The sequence below is a fragment of the Diuraphis noxia genome, unplaced genomic scaffold (assembly GCF_037042655.1).
Source record: "Diuraphis noxia isolate RWA-SAM2 unplaced genomic scaffold, SU_Dnox_SAM2 contig0002, whole genome shotgun sequence".
In the NCBI taxonomy this organism is placed as follows: Eukaryota; Metazoa; Arthropoda; class Insecta; order Hemiptera; family Aphididae; genus Diuraphis; species Diuraphis noxia.
The window spans coordinates 40,943,630-40,971,233 of NW_028301712.1; the positions used below are offsets into that span (position 1 = coordinate 40,943,630).

The window sequence follows — 27,604 nt, forward strand, 5'->3', positions numbered from 1 at the left end:
TTTAAATTATATAATATCCACTACCCACATGTTTTAATTAAAAGTATAAATCTTACCTTGTATATAACTATCATTTTAATCTTAGAAATAATATTATTCTGGCATAATATATTATAATCGTATTTTTAACATTTAAAATTAAAAATATATCGCAGCTGTTGTGTTACCTACTTTATAAAAGTTGTTTGCACAAAAAATATAAATGCGTGTGCATAAAATCAATATAATGAGTATTATTACAGTACCTACAGTTTGTTAAATAATATATAAAAATCAAAATAGTCTTGCATGTTAGCGTATTATGCTCGTTTTATGTTTTTATGTAAATTAAATAATGATATATTATGATGGTCATTTTTGAAAATAATTGGTGCCTTTAAAAAAACATAAATTTTATAGTTCTCTTAAACCTTGAAATCACTATTCGAGATTTTTAAACGTCCAAAAATATTCTTCTAGAATTTTATTTTATTCTAACATACATAAATGCATACATTTTTTCATTGTCAATTTGTCATATAATAATACTGCAGTTGAATAACATCGAACTTGGTGGTGTTAAAGATGGATAAATAACTTTTTTATTCTGCACTAACTTATTTTCTTTATACTACCCAACAGATTGGATTTTACAATTTGAATATTTAATACTTAACCTTATATATGTGTATTTGGAGTAAAAATTTAAAGGCTATGCTGTTCAAGGTCGGTACTCGGTGTTCATATGCAGGTATATATCCCGCGGTAGTTGAATATAAATTACTGATTTATTATTACTCCCAAAAACTTTTCTTTTTGGTAGGTGCTATAATATATTCAAAGTTTAAAAATAAATTCTGGAGCCGTAAAAATTCTATTTTATATTTTAACTTGCCGATGTACCGTCACTAGATAGTTCTTGCCTCAAATCACTCAAGCTACTGCATTATAGTATAATATTATTTAGAAAAAAAAGCGCTATGTTTATTGTACTTAATATGTATTTATTGTACAACTTATAAATTGAAAAAATAAATATTTTATCTTATAAGACATAGGCGTGGGATATTTTTTTATGGAATAACATGTTTTTAGAATACATAGCTACGATTAATACTTTTTGTATATAATATATTTAAACAAATACAAGGTGATTCACCAAGCAAGCTTATCCCCATTTTTTCTTAAATTGTGATTTTCTTAAATTTTTGATTTTTGAAATTTTCAAATATACTCAGACTATACTTCTAAATTCTTGAATCTGTTTATACTACTTAAGGAGTGTTCTGTAGCGATACAAAATTCTATTTTTCAAATTCTAACCTTCCTGTTTAAATGCAAATGATTGATTGAAAATTTTAATTTTTTTTAATTTTTATGTACCTTTATGTACCCTAAATTCTTAAGAGTAGTTTCTTAGTTATTAAAATGTTTGTATTAAGGATAATAGCCCTTAAAAATGGTTTTACAAAAATATTAAATACACATAAGATTGAATTTAGTGTTTATTATATTTGGGCCATTTTTACAAATAATTTATATTGATAGATTATAATGACTAAGATTTTCAAATCACCATAGCCATAACCTAAATTTATACCCCCGCTACCATTGACCTTTTATCCATAGCGATTAGAACATAAAATTAAATAACTCAAAAACTACTCGTACGAATTTTGATTCTTATTCGTCATCATTTTCAGAAAAAATATCTATGTATAATATTTACAGTTCAAAAATGGCATTTTCATTTAAAAACAGAAGTATTTTTTATGAATTAAAAAATATAGTATATTTTAATATTCCAAAAACATACTTGGTAAATCACCCAGTATATGATGAGTGTATAGGTATACTTTAATATGATTATAACGTGGTATTTAGTTTTTAAGATCCTAAAAATGAATTGTCATAAACTATTACAATACAGTTAGAATATATATGCTAAAATGTATTTAATTAATTTCAATATCCCCCTTATATGTGAACTGTGAACACAACGCTTTGAATTGGTCTAAACAAGACATAGTTAGAATAAAAGTTTTTTTGTGAACTAAAACAATTGGAGTACTAAATATTTTATCTACATCTTCATTTTGTGTCAACTGGAACAACATTTTATTTAAATGCTGAAGTTTCGTAATATAATCGGAAAAGCTTTAACACTAACAGCAGTTGTTTTTATTTTTCCACAATAACGACGTAACTATTAAACATTATATTTTTACTTGTATAAAAAAAATTATGTGAATAATATTCAGTACAAATTTGTAGCTAAAATTAGAAATGTTGTAAGAAATGTAGTTTTAAAAAACATTACAATCAATTTTGACTAATATTAAAATATTTCACTATCTGAAATAGCTTAAAATTAGTCTTTTTTTAAATGTTATTGTCTATATAGAAAATATCAATATATAAAGAAACAACCAAATATTTTAAATTTCGGAGATATATTTTGTTTTGAAATTGGTAGTATAGGTAAATATTTTAAATGTCAAGTCTCTGCAATTAATCCAATTCTGAATTGAAAAAAAAAAAATCAAAATCGATTCTGTCGAAACTGTAGGTGTTGTGTTGATGTTACTATTTTCCTGATATTTTATGTTAGTTTTCCCTACTAATAAAAACACTTCTTGAGTTTTTAGAATTGAAGCTCAATGTGGGAAAAAAAATTATCTGCCTTAAAATGTAACGAATGATAGAAATAATCACACTTTATTGAAAAACACTAAAACCAACAAATTGGTATTCTTCACTGGACTCAGAAGTCAGAATCAATTCAAATGTAATCACTTATATAATGATATTTTACATATTTTATCAAAATTGAAAACTATTAAACTTTATTAATTCTTGAGAGTTTGAAATTTAATTTTAATTTGAGTGGAGAAAATGAATTATATATTTTATATTTGTTTAAAATGTATATTTCATGGATATGTTCAAAATGCTGTATTTTTATACTTTAGATATTTAAGAAGAATTTAAAAATAGTTTCAAATAGTTTCGAACTAAATCGATACAAACCAAAAATAAATAATAATCAATTAAGCAAGCGCCAGTTGTCTGTTTTTTGACTTACCCAATTTCTCTGTGCAGTATCGTTTTTATCAAATGCCCTTATTTATCATTAAATTCGGTTATTAACACAACTGCAAATAACTGGCACCCAAATCGTGTATTACACTATTCTTTTTCTTATATGATATTATTTTCGTGTATACTAAAAATAAGGAACACCATAAATATGTTAAGATGAAATTTAATATCAAAATAGAAAATTTATAAATGCTATAATATACAACTTTTTCAAACATAAATTGATTTTATCGAGAAAGCTTTTGAACCCCGAAAACACCCCACTCAAGTGAATAAATTCAAAAACGATGCCTATATCTATAAGTTCCTATTTCCACAAAATTTACTCCCTCCGGAAGGCAGTAGCAGGACCGTGCACTACACATTCCGACATTTATTGGCAGTCATCAACGATAATAATTATTTTACAAGGTGCGTTAAAAACGAAATTATCATCGAAATATTTACCAGAAGCATCGTGAATGGGTAGAATCTGTCCTCGGGAGACCAAACTAAAATTACACATAAACTTCATTTAAGTTTATTACAAAAAAAAAACTCTAGGTTCATTAACCTTTACAGAAAAAAAAAACGATAATAATTACGTAATATAATATACATAATTTAGCCTATCCCTCACAAGCTTAGACTTCATAGTGCGAATTAATTTGAATGCGTTATAATTTTTATATCCATTTAAATAATTAAATGTAATTAATGAATGAATAATCTATAAAAAAATACCATTTTACATAATATACATTTTTTTAATGTGTATATACTTAGCATAATATAGTTAAAATTGGAATCATCTGTAATGCGTATACACAGCTGTCCGATCGATTTGCTGTTATAGCACATTATAATATAATCTCGTCACCGATTGTCGAGAAAATCCTTCGTGCTAGACGCTAGTTGTGTGTACGTGCGTACGTGTACTATATATTATTATATACGTACACAGAAATATAGTTTTGTTTTTCGAATATTAAGTTTCGGTTTTTTGATTTTTTCATCGCTATTCACTGACTGTAACCATGACGACTGTGTAACGTATCAGCGGAACTTATAAAATAAAAGTTATCCTTTTCGAGTTTGTAAAAAAAAAAAAAAATACTAAATAAAATAACCGAAAAATAAAAGGAAACTTTTATTTGATGTACAATGTCAGATAACGGCGATGGTCCCGGCATGCACAGAGGAGGACCTTATAAACTTTTTCGGAAAGCAGCTTTCAATGTCATTTTTCCCAGCCACTACGATTCTCGCATCGATTGCCCGGCGTCGTCGTCACCGCCTCCGACGACGACGCCGCCGCCGCAGATTTTTACAACGAGACACGTAAACTGCCCCCGGGTCGCATAAACGTTACTTATTATATACATCATTATTGGTGACCAAAATGCGTGTGTGTACGCGTATTTATAAAACCAGAGAATGACTGTGAAGATGTCTATATAATAATAATAATAATATACTTGAGGCCTTGAGGTAGGGGCGATTAGGGAGATGATCGCAGTAAGGACCGTTATGTGTCTTGTGTATTGTGGCGTCCGGGAGAGGGGTGCAAATAATATAATACAATGTACGGGTGACTCCTACCCCCACCGCTGACGGTCCATAGTAAATTGTATAAATACATATTATGATATATAGGGGTTATCGAACGTTAGTCCAACTCGGCGCTTCTGACGTGGACCGAAATATCTGGCTCACATATAACAATAATAATATACGTGAACCACAGCTGATAATAAATAAACACCGTCCTCAAAGAAGTGGGTCAACTCTTAGTCGGCGAAACAAAAATGGTTTTAATATTTATGAGAAAATCGTTAGCAAAAAAAAAAAAAAATGATGGAACTTTCGATTTTCTCTCCGAGATCGTATTATTATAATGCTCCTCCACGAGTTGAAAACGGGAAGCCCGAATATTTCGCTCAAACGGATACCGGAAGGATTTGTTCGCGACTCGTCGCCGCGTTCGTAAATTTTCTAACGATCTTCGCGTCTACCACGAATACTGTTATTAGCGTGGTATTCACGTGCCACGTGCGTATTAAATTATTATACACGCGGATACCCTTCTTTTAAACACCATGCTTTAATTAAAAAAAATAAAAACCAAACCCATTTACTATTTTGATTTATCGTTTTCACCTCAGGCATTTCATGATAGTTTATAATATGTACAGTGTATACACTCTTTTGTATATTATATTTTTATGTATAGGTTCCTGAGCGGTATATACACGATATAATATTATATTATACACACATACTGTTTGCACGTCGATAATGGTCTAGTAAAATCATACACGGCCATGCATCATAATAATAATCGTGGCTCTAAGCACTTTTGGACTAAATTAAAAAATAAACTTTGAACGCAATTTAAATATAATGTACGATGTGAATTAAAAAAGTTTTCGTCCTTGAAATATGTTGTTTAATCTCAATTTACATGAAAAGGGTTTAAATACTTGGTTTGTGTAGGTACGGTGTCTTGAAAAGCTTTAACATAACACATTAGTGAAAATTCAAGACTTGCACAGATTTTCAAAAACATTAGATGGCTGTACATGGATAACATTTACAACAGCGATACAACATAATATATTTATTATAGTATATAAATTACGTTTTTCCGTTCGTAAAAATATGAATACTATTTTAAATTTGACATAAAACTATGATTTATTAATACATGAAACAATACGGCGATAATAAATTACATACTTTTGAAATTTAATTATTTAGATAATACGAGAACATTAATAAGCAAAAATATTCATTTGCATAATATGAATATTAATAAACGTATGTAAGGTACGGGTACCTATTCGATGCATATTATAGTGATAATAAGAAATATCGAATTTATTCGCGGAATTTAAATTTAAATGATCTGTATAGGTATTTGTTTTTAATAAGAAACAAAGAATTGTGGAAACAAAACATTCAATATTTTACGACATAAAAACATTATTAAATAATATACTAGGGTTTTTTCAGAAGTTTTCATTCATATGTTCTATCTTTATAAAAATAAATTACCTTTTAATAAGGGAATTTATAAGTTTAAGGTGAAAATTACACTTATTTTAATATTGACTTTGAATCATTGATTAATAAAAGTAAGAAATATTCAACTATACAAAACGTAAATCATCAGCTAAAGATTTAAGTTTAGAAATAAAATGCATCAAACTTGTCAGTGGGTTGAAGATAAATCAGGAAAATTTTTGAAATTGCTACAATAAATTAATTTATCGTTTTAACGGTGAAAAGAACGCATCGGTTAAAATTTCCACCAGAAAAGTATAAACAAAAACAGATAATTTATTTTTATATGATTTATCATGGTTTCGCTTTAATACTGATAATTTATTATTAGTAGGACGGAGGTGTGCAGTCCATTATTATAATAGTTCACAAGTCAACAACTCGCTCGAGTTATTTGTTCTTCAGCTACGATTTATTCATAGTAAAATATATATTATATTGTCACACTGTAGCGACTGAATATAGAAGCAGCTATCGAATAAAATGGTGATTCGTTTAGTATAAGGCTTTTGCACAAAGATAACGATTGGCGGTGGTTCTGCCGCGCCGGACGTGTAGGTAGGTACCTTTCCAACACTATCACATCCGTGGGCAAAACGGTGGTCTGTAGTATTACGATAAGAATAACCTAAACTTAACTGTACGGAATAATTTCAGATGAAAATCACTTAATAGTTAATAAATTGCTGATGTTGGTAAGTTCCTGCCTACCGTTAAAGCCCGGGTAAGGTTAAACAGAGAACAGAAAAATTTAATTTTCTAATTGAACTCGTTAAATCGATGTACACTACAATATCGTAAACCTAAAGTAATGTATGTGCTATAGAATGATCTGATCGTATGCAATTCAAACATTAATCGTTTTTGAACATCAATTTTGTTGAACCAGGTTACAATTTAAACATTTTAATTTAGGGTAAGGAGTGCAGTTTGGAAATTCCTACAAGGCTACAACTACAATGGTGTGATAAATGCATGAAGTTTGGTTCTGAAATATCATGATATACTCTCCGACCGTAGCGAGTGGCAAATAATATATTTATTTATATTTGTATATAGTATTATTTATTACACAGGGTAATATTCACTACGCATGCTTTCTGCCTTTTTCAGTAATATTAATATTTAATTTCAATTTTTGAAATTTTAAACATATATAAAGGCTAGATTTTCAAATTCTTGTCGTTTTGAGTACTTTAAGTGCTTTTTAAGGTGTGTCCTGTAGAGATAAAAGTTCTGTTCTTCATACGAAAACCTTCCTTTTCTTCATTAGATTATTTAGGTATAAAAAATAAAAATTTGATAAATCTAAATCTAAATTTCAAATTATCTAACTTTGTAGTGTATAAACTACTAAGAGTAATATAGGTTTATAATAATGGGTTTGGAAGATTTTTCCTATGGTGACTTGACATTTTAATGATTAATATAGAAATGTATCAAATTTATCCAACTATCCAAGTATAATAATTAATACTCGACTTAATATAATGTATTATTAAACTGTGGTAAGCGTGCTTAGTAAACCACCAGGTCAGTATACACATAATACTTTTATAATATAAAGGCAACAGGGTGTTATCGGTGAAAGAGGGGATGGTTAAGGAATAAAAATAAAAATTCGTAATACCTATACTGATAAAACGTGAGCATAATTGTATAAAATTTAACGTACGCGTATTTGATTTTGTAGTGACAATAATAATAAGTATGGAATTTTCATCCTTATTTTTGGGGAAATTTTTTTTTTCGGCAGTTGCATCGCACGTGCCGGAGTAGGTACGAGATGTATTATATAGACACGTATATACAAGTCTCGGCAGGGTCCAATACAGAACCAATTAAAAAGCTCCACGTCAAAGGCCACGACGTATATTATGTTATGTGTAAAATACACACATATAGGTACATATCATATTATTATTATATAATATACGGTCCCCCGAAGGAAGAGGTAGCGCGATGGGATCGGTGAGGGGGTGGCGTCGTACGGCGTGTTTGTAATAAAATTGCGTATAAAACGTCCGCGATCATCGCCGCCGCCGATATTATACGACTAACGTACACATATAATATTATTATGATCGTAAGTTACAATACGTGTACCGCACGCTAGCCGTCCGACGCCGCCTTTGCTCAGGATGGTCGCGCGTTCGTTATATAATATGTATATATATGCCGTACACACAAACACACAATATAATAATAATAATAATAATATAACGTCCCGCGTGGGGTTTTTTTTTGTCTCTGTTCGGTATCTTTTTTTTTCTATTATTTTTTTTTTTTTTATTGCCGGCGTGAGGACATCGTTACCGCACCGTCGCGCGCCGCCGCCGAATGTATTTTATTATCACCGCACAAGACCCCATCGCGTCGGTGCCGGTCCGTCCGGTCGCCGCGGCACGGACCATCGCATAATATATATTACATGTTATAATAATATGTGAAACCGCCAAACGGCCCTAACGCCAAATCCATAGACGATAATGCTTATCGTATGCCGCGGGTGTAATGCTAATATTTGGATACCATGTCGACATTATCCAACTGATAATACTATTAATACTACAAAATTAGCCGCCGAAAAAGTGTGATCGGAGACTATAATATTTAGAATATAGTTGCCAATGCGATCAACTTTGTGGTATCCTCACGGCTCACAACTGCAGATAATATTAAATTAATAACTTTAAAACTGCTGCATAATGTCATTATTATTTTTAAAATGATATTGAAATTAATTGAATTCAAATTTATTGAAAATCCGTATACTCACTTAGATTGTATAAGGTATACTTGTAACTTTGACTATTTATAGTTAAAATAAGAATTAACATCAAATTTAAATGTCTAAATGAGAAAACTAGTTTTTATTGAAACGTACAGATATAGGTGTTAAAAAAAAAACCTAAATCGTTCGTGACCATGGGTGATCGCGATAGACCAGCCGACTATCAAATAATTTAAGATAACATCGACCTGCTGGCTATCAAATTGGATTGACTGTGATAGTCACTATAACCATAGCTGTGTGTATATTAAATGTATAGTAGTTTGAGTTTAAGTATTGTAAGTAGTCTTTGAGTGCCTATCGTTCAGATTGTTTTAACAATTAATTTTTAGCATTTTTGTTGGTCGAAAAGTTTTTCATTAATATTTAACAATATTTTTAGAATTAACTATGAGAAAAATTATAATTCTTGTGTAGTTTTAGGTTCCATCCTTTACATTACAGACAAAACTAGTTTCAGACTTTTTTTAAGCAAGTTAAAACTAGTTCTGACGTCAAGGGTTTAGTTAATTTTAGTTTTAACTCATTAAAGAAATTGTCGAGCTATATCGTAACATTTGGTTGAAGCTAATAAATATTAAATTTAAAAAAAAACTAGGTACTATGGCTTTTGAATAAAGGGGTTTATTAAACAAGTATATTGACTAGTCAAGACTAAATTCAACGGATTACTAGTTATAACTGTACCATATATATGGTATATCTAGTATTTTAGGGGCTGTAGTTCTCCCTATAGATTTTTTTCCAGCTAACCCACCGGTCGTTTATTATATACAAATTGAAACGAATCTTCCGTACGAAACGAACAATTGCATAATATAATGAATAATTATGCATTCAGGTATAGGCGCGCGATTTACACAACGTCAAAAGAAAAAATGTTGTCTGTTCCAAAACGTGCAAAATATATTATTATATAATGTTTATGTCGCGTCGCGGGCGCGCGAGTTCCCGTTAAAATCTCCGTTTTTATTGCCCGGGCCGGATCGCATAAAATAATATATTGTTATACGTCGTGAGTTACACAACATTACGACAACAGCCGTATACTACCCCTAACCGTGTATGGGGTATTACAAGGACCGTAACGCTCGCTGGGACATGGGTTTACTGCACCGATGATGTGTGTATAATAATATGTAGGCCGCGTATATATTATATCGTTTTTATTATCGTGATCGCACACACTGCTTAGTCGTGTGCGTATATCGTATTATGTTCATATAATAATAATAATAATATTATATAAAGGGTGCAGCGGCGCGAGCGTTTTCGGCCAAAGTGTGTTTCCGAGAAGTCGTCGCCGCCGGTCGGTAAACAGCCGTCAGCGTCGATGGCGCAGACGGGTCGGCGGTGATGGGGCAGGGCGATGGTGCAATAACCCGGGAAACGCGACGCAATAACCGCCGCGGGCGCGAGAAACCGTTCACGATATATATACAGTATGTTTCCTTTTAAGGTCCCGGCAGTGTTTTCTATACCAACGCATAATAGACCTATCTTATCCAAATCTTACTGCAGACTATATTTTACAATAGTGATCGGATATATCGTCTGAAACCATAACTGAATTCATCATGAGGAATAATTGAAAATTACTTTTCCACTGTTTAAAATTGAATTTATAAACCCATAAAAATTATATTTTTAAATTTTAGATACTAATAATTGTAAGATAGGCAATTTATCAATTATAAAATTCTTAAAAAAAATTAAAATGTATTTTAAGAAATTTTTTTGGATGTTAAGAAACTTTTTTCCTATGTAGGTGAGTTAATACTATTGGGAAGAAATTTATACTCTTGAAAAAAATATTAATATTATTATTCGTGTATTGGGCTTTAATGTTTTATCGACATGTGTGTACCTACACGTGTGGGAGCGTTCCACTACCTCTTGAATAGTCACAATATAACTTCCAATTTTTTTTTAAGTCGTTTGATTTTTAACCATGGCTCTCTTAATGCAAAATTATCTAAATTACATCGAATTAGTGCTTCAACTTGATTGAGTAATTTATTAAATTTTTCGACAACAATCCTATGATTTGAACAAATTTCCTCGTGATTCTGCAGGGTATTTTTATCCCGTCTTTTCAATTTGAATTTTTAAACTATAGTTAAAAAATAAAATTTCTTAAAAATTTGATCCATAAAAAATCTGGTTTTAAAATTACACTTTTTGCCATTTAAAAAACTGCACGTCGCGTTTTACACGAGGGCACAATGAAAAATACAAAAAAATTTCAAAAATGTTTTAGTATTGAATATTATAATATATAGCTTTCCATGAAAACTCAAATACAACTAAATGTCACTGGACAGTGGACAGAAATAATTTGTGTTACCTAAAAGAAAACACACTGTATACCTATGCCACGCGCACACGATCGTAAAATATTATCGTGTAACAATTTATAATACATATTATTATGATATATTATAACATTAAATTTCGAAATACCATATTGTTATACGGCGGCGATCGGCTCAAACGTGTGCGGTTACTCTTTTATCGGCCAGTTATATTTTTATTTTTATTTTTTTTTTAGCAGGGGGTTGAGTTCTTTACCGGCATAATATAACGGCGTGGCAGTAAAGTTGTTTTTATTATGTCGCTTTGACTGCTGTTCCCGGAAAACCTATCGCAACGCCGCCTTTCGTGTTGGCCGTGGCCGTCGCGTCGGGTCGCACCCGATTAACCTGCAACTTTACGACGACTATTGCATGTCAAATGTGTAGGTGGGTACTGTAGTGTTATATAGGTGATATTATGATCTTACATATTTTGCATTATTCTTATTATAGGTATACCTCACACGGTTCGCGTTTTATTGATATATTTTATTATATTATTTTTCTACTTAAAAAGTTTTTTACGTACAAAATTATAAAAAGAAAATTAAACGCAAAATGTATTTGTAAGCCAGTTGTTTTTGAAATCATCTGAATGCATTATCACGTATACTTTTATATGTATGTGACATAAGTATGAGGCAATGTAGTCGGGAAAGTTCGTCGGTTGTTTGCATTTTTAGGTCTTTATGTAAGCTCCGTGTCGATGTTTTGAAATGCTTCAATTGTTCGTTAATTGTATATTTCAGTTTTACCCTTTATGGTTGTATATACATGAGACCAGCCACATTTTTAAAATTCTTAGAATTCGCTCTTAGGGTTAATTTTAGATTTTCAGTTATGTTACATTTATTATCGATGTACCACGAAGCTTACGCTGTAGGGTTCATAAAATTATTATTCCGCGTATACACTGCAATACACACTGCTCACACATATATACATACCAAACTTGAAATATACTTAATATCCAACTACATCGAAATAGAAATGTTACCAGGAATATGAGATGGTTGTGTTAATAACTTCACCACTGACGCAGTATTCCGTGGAACGACAAGCATTATTATTCATTATTATTATTGTGATTATACGATGTTTGGGGCTTCTACGCGAAAGCGATGCGCGTTTGCATACTCGTAGCGCCGTGTAACCAATGTGTGAAACGGTATATTATTATTTTTAGTATCGATATTTGCTATAGTATCGACCGTCGGGCATCGCAGTAATAAACCAACCAAATTTTGAGTTTCATACAAACATGGTAATACCATAACCATGACATGGTTTGATCGTATAATAATTATTGTTATCATTATCTGCAGAATAAATCCATTACACTTTCATGGAGTGTGCCCCATGTCAGATCGAGCAGGTAGTTTTTAGGAGTTTTTTCTTATACTTAAAAGAGGTAGCTATCAACAGGGTTTTATTAATTTCAAATTAATTCGAATTAAGTACGGTATACCGTATTATCGGTTTTTGGTTTAAAATATAAAGTTAATTTTTTGACTTATTGCACATGTACAGTAAACGATTTTTGATTTTATAACAATGCAATGTCAAACTAGTCAAACTTTTGTCACTATTTATTTAAAAATATTTACATACCACAAACATACAGAATGTCCATATCATATTTGACGTAATATAGCGCGTAATTATATTATTAAATGTTTAGTTGACCAACCCTAATGTGATTGCTTAGTTATAAAAAATATATTAAATCCAAAAATTGAATAGAGTTAAGCATACATAATGTTGACATTTATTTAAGTATTATAAAATTATTGCATTTATAAAATTATTGCATATAAGCATTTTAAGTATGTCGATAAAATAAAAGAATAAAAATATATTTGTTTACACGTTATTCATAATAACCGTTGATAAAATGATAACAGATAATAAAAATCGTAGGAACTCCCTAACAATTTATTGGACTCTATTTAGGCGGGGCTATCAAGGCAATATATCAAATGCATTAACAAATGCACGTTTAAGAGAACGTTAATCGTCGTATATATAAATGCATAGCATCAAAGTATCGAACATTTTTTTCTTTGAATATCCCCGTGGCCTGTAATATGTCAATGATTGAATGCATTAATCTATATTATAATCATGTAAGATACCAGACACCTATATGCACTATTTTGAACACATATCTGTTGAAATATTTAAAATACATATAAATACCTACAACTGAATAATAATAGAGAAACGTATCGTCTTTCGATTTTGGTAATTACTATTAGGTCAATAAACTCTATTATATTGACCCAGAGCCTACAGCGTACGAAAATAAATTGTTCACGTCGCGCGCGTAGTGTGCTACCTATAATATGTTATAAATGATTCCGTCGTGATGGCCACCGTCCTGTAACAATAAATAATAACAACACATCGAAATTATTTGTAATATTTCTAAACGAATAATAAAATAAAATTAATATCATGGAAAATCGTGTTATTTGAACAATCCAATATTAAATTATTGTCATGTGATATTATTATTAATATACCTATTACCTACTGATGTATAACTACGTCGACGCGTGATCCGTTTTTGTAATAATATTTTATGTAATGACGTTCAACGTAATATCATATTGTTCTGTATATTATGCGATAATGAGATGCATGCATCGCGATACTAACACAATGATATAGTATATATTTATTGTTATTATTTTTATTATTGTATATACAATGCCCGCGGCGGCATTCATTTTTTTTTCTCGCAAACGTGAAATAGAAATCGTTTCCGACTCGTTGAATTATTTGCGTTCGATTTAAATAGACGCCGACAGTTTTATGTGTGTAATGCGTATATTATCTGGCGTAACGGAAAATATTCCCAATGTCCCCATATCGAAGACGGCAAAATAATTGCGCAGCGTATAGTATATTTACGACGAATATTCATAAAAGTCGCGTTTTGTGTTATACAGTTTAGTTTAAATGTCCCCCGGACCTCTTTATATAGGACGAACATTAAAACCAACATTGCCAAGCCATTAGCGAGACAATGTCTAGACGCGCACGGACAAAGACGCGGGTTCTGAAAGTAAACCGTTGAAACAGGACGACCGATGCTATTTCGTTTGATCGAAATACAATATCGGACTTAAATAATATTGGTTATGTTTAAATAGGACTGCTATAGAAAATAAAACTCACTACTATACACTGACGCGGTTGGCGGTAGAAACAATATTAGTGCAGTCGTCTCGATGAGTGTACTTAAAATATTATATTATTATGTGCAAACATATAATAATATGTATTAGTAAATTACGCGTTTATTTCCGTCGGTATACCGGATGGACGACCTATATCGAGCACGGTTTTTTGTCCGTTGGTTATGTACACGCCTATCGGCAAATAGTGTTTCTTATAGCATATTTATTCTATTTAAAATTCTAAAATGTACAATAATATAGGTATAGGTACTCTGATGAGATTTAAATGAAATTGGAAGTTTATACACAATTCATTATTTTATGAATCTCTTAAAATGTTCACAACATTTAAGTCCATACAGCGTGATTGTCCAGATTATTGAAAATCATCTAAATAAAACTATATAATATTACAGTCGAGTCACGATAACTCGAACCTCGATAACTCGAAAAAATTGACAATTTGAATTTTTTGTACTTCCCTAAAAAATCATTTTGATAAATTCCAGTTCTCGAGTAACTGCACATCATAATTTAAATCGAATTTGTATCTCCCTCAAAGCCTCAAACTTCTTGATATCGCTTTTTGACTGCTGTACAAGCATAAGACGTATAGTGCCTAGAATAGAATATCGTTAGTAAAATATAATACCATTACCATATTATAGGATATCTGGAGATATTGAGATAATATAATACGAAATGTATTTAAAATTATATTTTGTTCATTTTCTCTGTACAGTTTTTGAATGTGCTAAATTGTTCTGTTTTTAATTGGTTTTTACCAATATAACTGTCCATACAAGACACACACGATACAAATAATGTTAATTGATAAAAATAAATACTTTATTCCGTGCATTATCAAAAACAATTAATGATACGGAACTTCGCATCTGCCACCGACGGGCTACGTGACACAAGTCTGTGCAGCGTTTTCTGTTTTTGATTTTATAATTACTATTTTTTTCTCGATATTTTAAAATTCAAATGTTGATATATATATATCCTTAACGTAGTTTTAATACTTATAAAAGGCCTATTTCATGTAATGCATGATATTTATTCAACCCTTTCGGCAAAAAATTTAAAGTTTAATTAAATTTAGTATCCTTTATATTTATGACTATTTACAAAAGAACATTTAGAATTAGGTACACAAAAATTCCCTTTCGTTTTTTTTGTAGGTAACACTTTATTATGACATTTTTAACATTATAGCTTGACGTTAGTTAGACGTTATGAATCATATAACAACATTTCAACACATTCTGCGAGCGTTAGAGATCTGCAGGGTATACGGATCAGTGATCACTACTAACTATTAATTACGCGATAGGTGAGTTGATTCCCGAGACCTATTTTATGTAATAGTTGATTCCCGGGTCATTAAGAGAATGGTATGATTTGATTCCCTATTGTTATATAATCTCATTACTTGCAGATACCAATTTATAAAAACAATAAGATAGACATTTTTACTAAATTACTAAATTTTTTTATTTATTTACTTAATTACTAAATGTTTTTAATAATTTGTATAATAAATAATAAATATAATATAATACAAAAAATAATTAATAAATAAAAATTGAATGATTTTCAAAATATGAAAAAACAAAAAAAAAACAACATTTTTGTCATTTTTGATAAACTTGTCAGCCAACCTCCTCGTATTGGTGTTTCTTGGGTTATACTAGTAGGATAAATATTTTAATAAACATTGAAAAAAATGTATAATGACCCGGGAATCAACTCGTATATGTACCTCTTAATCACCCACGGGAATCAACTCAACGGTATCGGTGAAGGTAAACAGGTACCCGGGAATCAACTCGTACGCAGCCATTAATTATTATTTGGACAATATTTTCGTATACATATTTACCGGCGGCTATTTCCAAATTGGGTGATTCACCCGTCTACTCAACTGCATCAGTGACATTTTTAATATAATACAGTTGCGACATGACATGGTTATTCTGGTAACCTTATGGCTTGCAAACCACGGTATTTAAATCGGCGAGCCTGCATATAATGTTAATGCAGCTATATAAATATTATAATCGTATGCAACTGCGATTGCGTTGCCCATTATTATAGCGCCCATATAACGCGCCGCACGTGTCTGCTGAGTAATATAATAATAATAATAATAATAATATTATATGGTCTCTTATTATACGCATTTTATTGTATATTATTATTATTATTACTATATCATTCAAACACCCATAATCCGACGAGGCTACAGGAGCGAATTTAATTTCGATTGTGTATCATAATAATATTATTGTCATTATACCGAATACTTTGTAAAATGACACGCGTGTCTTGAGTAACGACCATCGCCACATGCACACACCGGCGAGCGTCTTAACGGCACGATAAACATTTTATCGACGTGGCGCATTTAAAACCGTCTCCGTGTAACATGAAATTTTATAATGTTATCATTATTATTATTATTATATAGTGCTCACTCGAAACGACGACGACGACGACGACGACGTCGACGATGATGACGAATACGACGACGGCGAATACGACGACGGCGATTGCGAAATCGACGACGCTGATGACGATGATATTTATTAATAATATACGAAATATTTATGTTATCCGGAGACGAACGCGGGGTAGTCGCGACTTTTCGAGAACCTACCCGCGAGTTGCAACAACCGCTGAGAATAAAAACGAATCAAATACAATAGACGCGGTCCGATTCTTTGAAACCTCGTGAATTGCCGGTGATGATACGCAGGGCGGTATGGCTCTATAAAGAGTATAATGTTTAGGTCTCTGAATCAAACGTCGTCTTCGAATCAAGTATTGGATAATGCGAAACAGTTCCTGCTAAGTAAAACGGAACTTCGTTTATTGCGTTTATTCGTTTGTAGAGAATTACGAGCATGTCGTCTTTGCTAAGTTATCTTTCTTCGGAATCATGAAAAAATAATAATGTTATTGTATTGTGACATACATATTACATACCTATGAGCAACGTCAACCCTAACACTGAAAAAATAAATAACATTATATCATAGTTTATTAGTTTATGCTCTATTGTAATTCGGCGATAACGTTTGTTTAACCATGGTAACCTTAGTCATTATTTCTTCCGAGTTTCGAGACTAATAAGTTAATAAGTAATAATATTGCGTTATATCGACTAGATAAAGAAGAACAGTTGTGTCACGTGCACAGCTAGTGTTTAAAAATATAAAATAAAATATAATAATAATGAAGAATACAAATTTCAAATAATACCACGTGACTCATTGTGGTAAGATTATTTTTCTGAAAATCTTGCATAATACAATATTATCATGTAACGATGTAACTTGAAAGTTAACCTTTAAAATAATACAATTTCTATGATTCAATGAAGTGATACGCTTTAACAGAATCGACAACCAATTAATTTTTGACTTTCTTGATCTTTTTTACTGTATAATATAATATGCATATTTTATTATTGCCTGTTTCATGTTTGATCGCATATAACTTTTTGTATTTAAAAGACCAAATTCCGTTTGTAAAGATGATTTTCCAATATTATTTTATTATTAAATTATATAATTTAACGTTTTATTTTGTATTGTTCCAGGATCAACGTTAAACGGACAAACGTTATTAGAATTCCCGTGGTCGCAGGATATGGGAAGCACTGATTCTGTAAAAGTCAAGTCTGCGAAGCTGTGGTTTAGGTTAGAATACAGGCCGGACGTTCCCCCGGCTGCGCGTAGGACCCATCACAGTCACAATGTAACTCTGTGGCTGTTTAAAATAAACTTCCGCACGAACCCAATGCGGAATACCACGTTCCTAAGTGGTAAGGTATGTTTCGCAAAAAATACATAACATTTATTACAATTAGTGTATAGTCGTAGTATTTTAGGAAATTATTTTATCATACTACTAAGATTTGTGTTTTAAATGTTTTAATTCCTACAAAACAATTTGATATAGAACTACATCTAAAAAATATTATGAATTATAAATCATATTTTTTTGTATTCTCGTTTGAAATTTAAACCATAATTATGTAAGTCCTCTGATTTTCTTCAATTAAGAGGAAATTCAGATTATCGAATTCACGTATATTTGTTTAACAATGACAGTTGACACTGTAATAATTAAAAATCAAAACAAATGTTTACTTATTCAATATAGGTACCTACCTACTTAAAATTATTTTCAATTTCATCTCAAAAATTAGTACTATCTAGTTTAGGAGAGTGGATTATTTTTAATCAAAGCTCTATATTTCTTCTATCTTTCTGATATCTAGATAATTAATTTTATTGGAATTTTCAAATACATGTATTAAATATGCACTATTAAATTATAATAATTATACTTAAGCAATGATCTATTGCGAATGTACATAGATATTGATTATTGTAGTTGTACATATTATTATAAAAGAATATCACATCGTCCAATGCATGTGTAATTCACAACGGTTGGAAATGATTCAAATAGGTTCTCTAAAACCTAGTCTAACCCCAAACAAACTGATAGAGTGTATATATAATAAGTACTAATAAATCTTTTGCCATACAATTTAATGCGATTGCTAAAATAACGCTATAATGTTTCCTAAAACAATAAAATGTGTACGCAATTACATACCACCACGGGTGTTCAGAGTACATATGGTATTGTTGAGTTCAGAATGATATATTGCGGATAACATATATTATGATAGTAATATTATGTGTTTGAACGCGACAATTCAGTACCGCAAGCATAATAATATTATATGGTTGAAAATAACTTATTTAAAAATGTATATAGTTTTATTTTGTACCATAGGTTTGATAATCGACACAAATTATTTATATCAATCATAAAAAAAAACCTCGTGTGTTATCGTCTGAACTAAACGTAGGTGCACCATAATAACATTATATTGAACTCGTAGACCGTAGTTACCAATGTCTTGGTTTTCTTCTCTTCCACTGTACGTATGTTGCTTTAATGATGCAAGTCCTCAGACTCCCATGGGCCAGAGACAGCATTTCACACACGTCTACACTGTATGATATTATAAAAATATACGCACGTTTCCGCTCGATCTTATTACTACGTGATTTCTCAACGGATGCGTTTCTTTTTCACATATTCGTCTAAGACATTTTCTTCGCAAGTCACGCCAAACATCTCGCTCGATCTGCCAACGCGTAGTCGCACTGCGTAAACGCATAGGCACATTACATATATTATACGACTTACGTTTATTAGGATAATTTTAAAAGCCTTAATGTCATATAAACAAGGGAACGCGGAGACAGAGCAATTACGTCGTCACGCATCGTATTATTACATTAAATGCGACAAGTCGTATAATAATATATGTGGCTGATGTACGTGAAAGCTCGACATTGATAATCACATAGGTAATATATGTATAGAATCTAACCTGCAGGGGCCTCTGGTTCTTTGGATCTCGTGGGAAAGTCTGAACACATTCTGCGATAGGGGGGGGGAGGTATTGGTCAAATTCACAATATATTTATGTTTGTGTATAGTTATTAGTGTTATTACCGTCGGCGTCAATTCCCAAGTTCACAACTTTGGTTATACTGTACCTATATATTATGACTGTATGAAACGGCGGAAACTCGATCAGAATTCTGTTTGTTTTTGATAATTCGATTTTACATCCATGAAAGTTATAAGTGGTCTGTGATACGGGTGGTAAATTATACGAACCATTAATTCACATATAATATTACTATAATATTATTACATTCATGTTTTCAAAGTCGTTGGGGGATTTGAGTTTTGATGGAGCTTTACGCGTGCAAAACCAGGGGGTCTTACTTAAATCCTACGAATCCGCGTAAAACAAAATAATGATTATTGCAGTTTGCCGTATCAGACTCACCGAAGTGCAGTGAAACAGCATGATCGGAATAGAAATCATCGGACTCGTCTGATCTACGTAGAACACGGTGTTAATATCACACGAATTTTGAACACACAGCACAATGGACCATTAATCATAATAATTGCTGACTTATGGTGTGCACTAAAATGTGCAGCTTCGTTGTTTTTTTAGTCTCATAATCCGATCAGACCGCTCTTAAGTCGCACTGCAGTTTATATAATGAGAATACTGCGGCGTTAGGTATACACGTAAACAACGGTTTGCATTGCAGTTAGCGTGTGGCGTCGTAAATACAGCATACATTTATGAAAGTATTAATACCTACATCATGGAATAATATTACTAGAATACTATAGGCGGCTCGGCCACCAGGTCCCTTCACTGTTCAACTCCCCCGTGTCGATGTACTTTTGCATCTTAAAGTTTAATGTCTGTAATTTGAAAGTTTGAAATACTAAACATTATGTAATATTATGATTGAATATTATATGGAAGATTAAATCCATAAAACTTTTTATGAGCAACCCCTACCCGATAATGCATGGCCAAACCTATTAGTTTCGTTAAAACAAACGAAAACGCAATACTGCAACAAACGATTAATTTCAGAAATTTTTTGACTGATTTCAATAAAAACTATACTACTATACCAATTCATCGAATCCGTGTTCTTAGCTTCTTTTCAAACCGTATGCGATTTCTTTAGCGTGCTGGCTAAACAATCATTAATGTCGTTTTGATTTACGAAGTCTAATTTTTTTTTTTCTATAGAAATAGTTGCGATTATCAGATTATATTATTTAATCATTAACATTATGGTATACTTTTAAACTTGTTTTATACGATAATAATAATATGTACAACCCTTCTCAGCCGAAAAGCAATTCGATGTTAATGCACAGAACAAATCACAGTCGGTAATAGGTATTGACTGGCCAGAAATGTATGTTTTGTATATGTTATAGAGAGATTATAATATAGTCTATAATAGGTATATGGTATCATATTTTATTGTATAATTTTATTGCTTATTATATTGTATATCGTACACGAACAGGAATTCGACGAGCACGCCACGCTGGCGTCGTCGCTGTCACTGTCGCTGAACAACCTGGGCTGGATATCAGTGGACGTGACGAACACGGTGCGCGAGTGGTACGGGTCCAGCGGTAAACACCGGTTGAGGTTCCACATCGACTGTTCCGGGTGTGGCGGGCTGGTGTCGCCGGTGCTGTTCCACGACACCAGGCAGGCCAACGAGTGGGAGAACCCGTTCCTGATGGTGTACACGGACCCGACGGTGGCGAGGCGCGTGCGCCGTCGAGCGCTGGACTGTTCGCTGGCGGTACGCGGTCAGTGCTGCAAGCAACGGTTCTACATCAAGTTCCAGGACATCGGTTGGGACTCGTGGATAATCGCGCCCGGCGGCTACTACGCAAACTACTGCCGCGGCGACTGCGGCGGTGTGCACAGGACACCGGACACGTACCTAAACTTTTACACGCAGGCCATCGAGGACTACAGGAAGGCCAAACATTCGTCCATATTCCAGCCATGTTGCGCGCCCGTCAAGTTCTCGTCCATGTCGCTCATATACTTCACCGACGACGGTAACATCATCAAGCGGGACCTGCCCAAAATGGTCATCGACGAGTGCGGTTGTCCCTAATGCAACGACGAAACGAGAGTGGACGAGTACGCGCGCACACGTGCAATTATTATTATTATTATCATTGACGATATAATATAATTATTATCATATTATTTATATTTTGATTGCGCAAGCACTGCGTATACCGTTTACATGTATTATTATTATTATATACTTGAAAAGTGTAATACTATTACGTCACTTCGATGTGTGACGTATACGCGGGACAACGCGTGCACGGCGTATATATTATATATTTTAATATGTCCCTCGCTCGACGATCTTTTCTATTATTATTCTTTTTCCTCTTATCCTTCTTCTTTTTCGTCTTTTCTTCGTCTTGTTCTTCTCATACTCATTTTATATTATTATTATTATTATTATCATCATCATTAAAATCGTTTTATTATTTTTCTACGCGTATTTTCCATCGCTTCCCGCCAAAGTCACTAGTCACCAAGCCACGCGACCCTAGCCTACCCCCTACCCCCCGCAAATTCAAAATAATACTTGGATAATATTCCGAGCGGATCCATAAAAAACGCATATGATGTATACGCGTCCCAAACCAAAAATGATTGCATAGCTCAATGTTGCATATCGCATAGCCCATGTGCGTCCGTCCCGTTTTATTACCTACATTAGCCCTAGGGGTGCGCTCACGAGGAGGTGGACAACATCACACACTAATAATTTTAATAATTTGCTTTATTAGTTTTATTTTTTTAGATCGTAAAGTATTATTTTCAATAACATTATTGTCAATTCAACATTTGAATAAATTTTTTTGTATTGATAATTACATCACAAATTTTCTTTTTGGTTGATTCTTAAATCACAGAATCCCAATCTTTTGATACTGTCATTTCTGACACTGTTCTCAATGAATGCATTATTTTTAGGTTTTGATGAGAAAATTGAATAGGAATTTTCTATAATATTTCTAAAAAATGATTTAATCATAATATTTCCGAATGAGAGTTTCATATAAAATGTTTTGTTAACTATAATTTTTATAGGTATATATAGCCATATAGGTATACTACCTTTGTACTTGGCCGTACTAGTATACAATTATACTAAATACAACAAACATGACTGATCTTATAGTTGCTGCGGCCTGCGACACAGTGATCAGCAAAATTTGAACCATATGCGATCAATAGAAATATGTCCACGTCCATTTTGCCACCGTTTCATCCACGGATTTCTGCCAATAGATAATCCTATTATCAACGCGGCAGTGCTAAAATAATGATAACAATAAATGTAATTTTATTAAAATGAAACTCAGACACGCCTTTTGAATTCGTTATTACGGTAACGGGGCGACCGGTCTATTTAGCATTTTTCATTTTTATTTTCCACAGCGCCCGAAGTAACGAATTTCATTAGGTTTCATCGCCGCCGTAAAACGATGTACGAATAATAAACGAATTAACATGGGAAAAATGCTGTGGAAATTATCGCATAGATCGGAGTTAAGATATTATCAAATAAAAAATAATATATTTGACGATCGAAGGATGCGACGGACAATTTTCCGACGGACGACATGCCGACGACGAACCCGAAAATACGGTATGCAGTAAGTTGTAGATATTATAGAGCATTCTCGCGATTTGATATCATCGATTTTGCATTCATTTCGATAATATTATAATATTATTTATGTTTTCAAAACGCAAACGTTAAACAGGTAACTATACCATCACGTGATTATGATATTATATCGTATAATACGCGCGGCATACGCTCATATAGGGTGCTGGAAATCATTTCAGGCTGAGGTGATGGTGGTGGTAGTTCCGTGATTCTTGTATCGTTGTGATTTAATGCGACTTTAATTTTGTATATTTTTTTTCTGGTTTTACTGAAATGTTTATGTTCTGGTGGGGGAGGGGAGAAGTTTTTGCCCCCCAAAAAATTTGCGCTGCGTTCACCAATGGCATTCGTAATTAAACGCACTATATATCGCCACTATAGACTATTACATACATAATAATTAATAATATAAATCCAATATACCTATCACAGTTAACTTGTAGCTAATTTTGTATTTCGTGTGCACACAGTTAACCGCGTATCTAGTAGGTATTGTATAATGTGTACATGTGTGCAGTGGCAACTTGAACTTTTCCCCCTATGAAGCAACTACCCTCAATAAGCTCCCAACCACTAATTTGTTCACACTTAGTATTTAACTTTTCACATTTATGATCTGCGTTTAAAATGTGACCAGGTGAGTATAAAGTATAAAATAGTCTAGCAGTCTAGATCTTGGACGCAGTCGCATCATAAAATAGCTATTCACACCGCCACTGTATGTGTGTATATTATATACAATCGCGTATAACCTAATTTTACCTCATACATAAATATATTATATACTTTTTATATATATTTTTCATTGTAATTTTATACGAAAGTGTAATACTTATATAGTAGAAAACTTACATAGCATTCTTATTTGAACGCTTCGAAGATAATAATAATAATAATAATATTAATTACATAATATAGTAAAATTAAATAAGTAGCAATTCAAACTTAATTTTATAAAATATATATAATATAATACATATAGATATATTATGTACCGACTACACTAGCACGTTCAATTTGATTGTTGGTTTTATTAATGTTTATGACGTGAAAAACTTAACTTACGATACTTTAATATTCCACATTATATACATATAGGTACACATTATTATAAGTAATTATAGATTATATAGATTCTAAATTATTAATAACAATAAATTGTAACAACAATAATAATAATTGTAATTATTAATATTTTAGAAAAATGTTCTGTGATCTCTTATAAGACGTTTGTGTGTAATAATTGTTATCGAACAGAAATCGTTTATTATTAATTAAACTCTCCATCAGCCATCACCAAAATGTTACAAGGCACAGTACATACGGAATAATATAATATAATGCATTTCCTCGGTTGTCCACAACAATAATTATTTGAATAATACAATTTTTTTATGGTTTTTTTTACGTTTTGAAAAACCTACCACTGCATATTATAACCGATCTCAATTCAAGGGGGCCTCCCTAGGTCGACGAATTTATTAAAAACTGCGATGGCGGTGTCAACTCCGAAAAATAAGATAGTGTAAAGGTTTCAATTAATCAACAATCTTTTGCAGCGTTTTGACGTTTCAATGGATTAATGTGCTTCACTGAAGTGAAAACCCAAGGCCTAATCTCCCCCTGTTTTCTACCACTATTGTGTTATATTTTAAAGTGTAGTAAAAACGCTTACTGATTAAACAGACTATATGGTAATTTTTCATTTTTACCAAAAACCGAAAAATGCGTTTCATCAGCAACTGGCAGCTCTTTAACCAACTTTACTCCGTGATACCTATCTGAAAATAAAAACTTATTTTAGTATTTCCCTTTTAAATATGTTATTAATAATAACTTATTATGAATTATTCCACAGAAGTTTTGAGTCGTAATTATTATGATTTATTATTAAAATATTAATACCACCTAATAATCTGTTCCATTAGCCTAAATTTTAAAATTTAACGATTATTTTATTATTTTGCGAATGCATTCCAAATCTATCAATAGCGTATAAGAATAAATATTTAAATTAAATCGATATATAAGCAATTATTATTATACGTATCGAAATAATTAATTTAAGGAAATCGAATATAGACGACATTTTTTTTATACGTATTTTATTGAATAGCAAAAACAAAAAATCAAATATAACAGAACATTATAATGATATTAAGTTTTCGGATCCATAAATACCTACTAGAACGAACCATAATATTCGATTTTAGAAACAGTTTCGTTCAACAAATGCGACACGCGTGCTGTATAATTTTTTCGAGTGTAATTGTCTGGACGTACTTGTTTTTTGTAAATTACCTACGCCGTCCGACAGACTAAATTAGTAAGAATCAGTACGGTACACCAACAGCGACGCTAAGTTTGTTCGACATTGTAATATCGTTAAATATATTATGTACGGACATCATCGTAGTAATGAATTAATATTAATTACCCGCATTAATAGAAATGTCCCCGTGACCTTAACGCGCAGCTCGCATTTTATGTCATTTAGATTAATTTGAAATGCTTTAGATGAGTTTGTTCAGAGACTGATTCCGAACAGTAGAATAGTGTTATTGTGCTAGGACTTAGGGACGTTGTTTTGTTTTATATAATTTTTTTTCCATCTATCGAATGGACTAATAATAATTTTATAAAGCAAATTAATAGAAACACTAGACAAATTTTTAAACAAATTTTTAAAGATCTTAAATTAATTATTTAAAAAAATATATAAAATTAAATAATGATACCTAGATAAATATTGAGAAATTAACTTTTCATTTCCCATTATGTATGTATTTATTTATTTATTTATTATTATTCATTTTTTTTTTTTGTACAATATATTTATAATAAACGGTATATATATATATATATATATATATATATTACTAGCCTGATGTATTGTGTACATTTTGTTTTCTAAAAATTATTTTGCCCACATTGTGATACTACAAGCTTTGGTTACTTGTATTTCTTATAAGTTATTACTACTATTTTTTAACTATTATATATAATACATATTATATTATAGAATAAAATTTAATATAAGTATTATATTTGCACGACGAATAAAAATTAATGATACATTTTAGTTTTTAGTTTTTTAGTGTTGTTTCCTTGCTATAATACGTGCTTTTATGAATATTGTAGAATTTATATTGTTGTATGATAAATAATTACTGATCTTATTATTATTATGTATAGGGAAAATAAAAAACATCTGTTAGCAATAAATTTGAAACAATTATTGTAAAATATTATTTATTGACCTTTTATCATATTTGTTTACTCATTTTTCTGTATAGCTCACCTAATCACATTATCCAATTCCTCGACTTCTTGTTGATAACGATTTTAAATGGTATTATTCAATTTTAAGGTTTAAACGAAGGGAAAATATAAAATTTTTCTCAGTGCAATTTTAAACTATTGCTAATAAAAATCACAAAATATATTGGAAATTCTGACATTTTATAAGGCTCGCAATCTTCGTCGTCATTATTGATTATACTGACGTAACTATGAAAATAACATGTTATTTATTTTACATAAAACATTAGCATAATATTTAAAATTAATTACAAATACAAATAAACTAATATTTTACAGAAAAATAATATTATCGCATAATCAATAACTTATACCTATAATAAATTCGTTTCTTTAATTCGCAATATAAAATCTGAATAATTAAAAAATAGCGAAAATTTTATTCAAAGAAAAGTATATTCATAATAATAATAATGTGTTTACTTACGGGACTCCATTTATAATACTATAATATGTAAAAAAAAAAAACAATGTTTAGTCACTTTATAATGCACCATATTACACATATTTATAAATTATATACCTATCTTTACGGTATTAACCAGGGCTTGAAACCGAAATTTTTTTTCCTGTTTCGGTTATCCGTGTTTGTTTTTTCCGATTTCGATTTCGGTTTTTAACGGTTTTAACCGGTATTTGAAACCGGTATCGAATATTGGTTTCAAGCTC

General features: G+C 31.3%; 1 protein-coding gene across 1 annotated transcript in view; it reads left to right on the forward strand.

Annotated features, from left to right (window-relative positions):
• LOC107169411 (inhibin beta chain-like) overlaps positions 1–25,753 on the forward strand; it is a 70,040-nt gene extending 44,287 nt beyond the window's left edge. Inside the window, exons 3-4 of the mRNA XM_015519139.2 lie at positions 18,070–18,299; positions 21,416–25,753. Of these exons, the coding sequence (XP_015374625.1) occupies positions 18,070–18,299; positions 21,416–22,027 (842 nt within the window). The 3' untranslated portion in view covers positions 22,028–25,753. The remainder of the gene's footprint in view (positions 1–18,069; positions 18,300–21,415) is intronic.
• Positions 25,754–27,604: the final 1,851 nt, after the last annotated feature.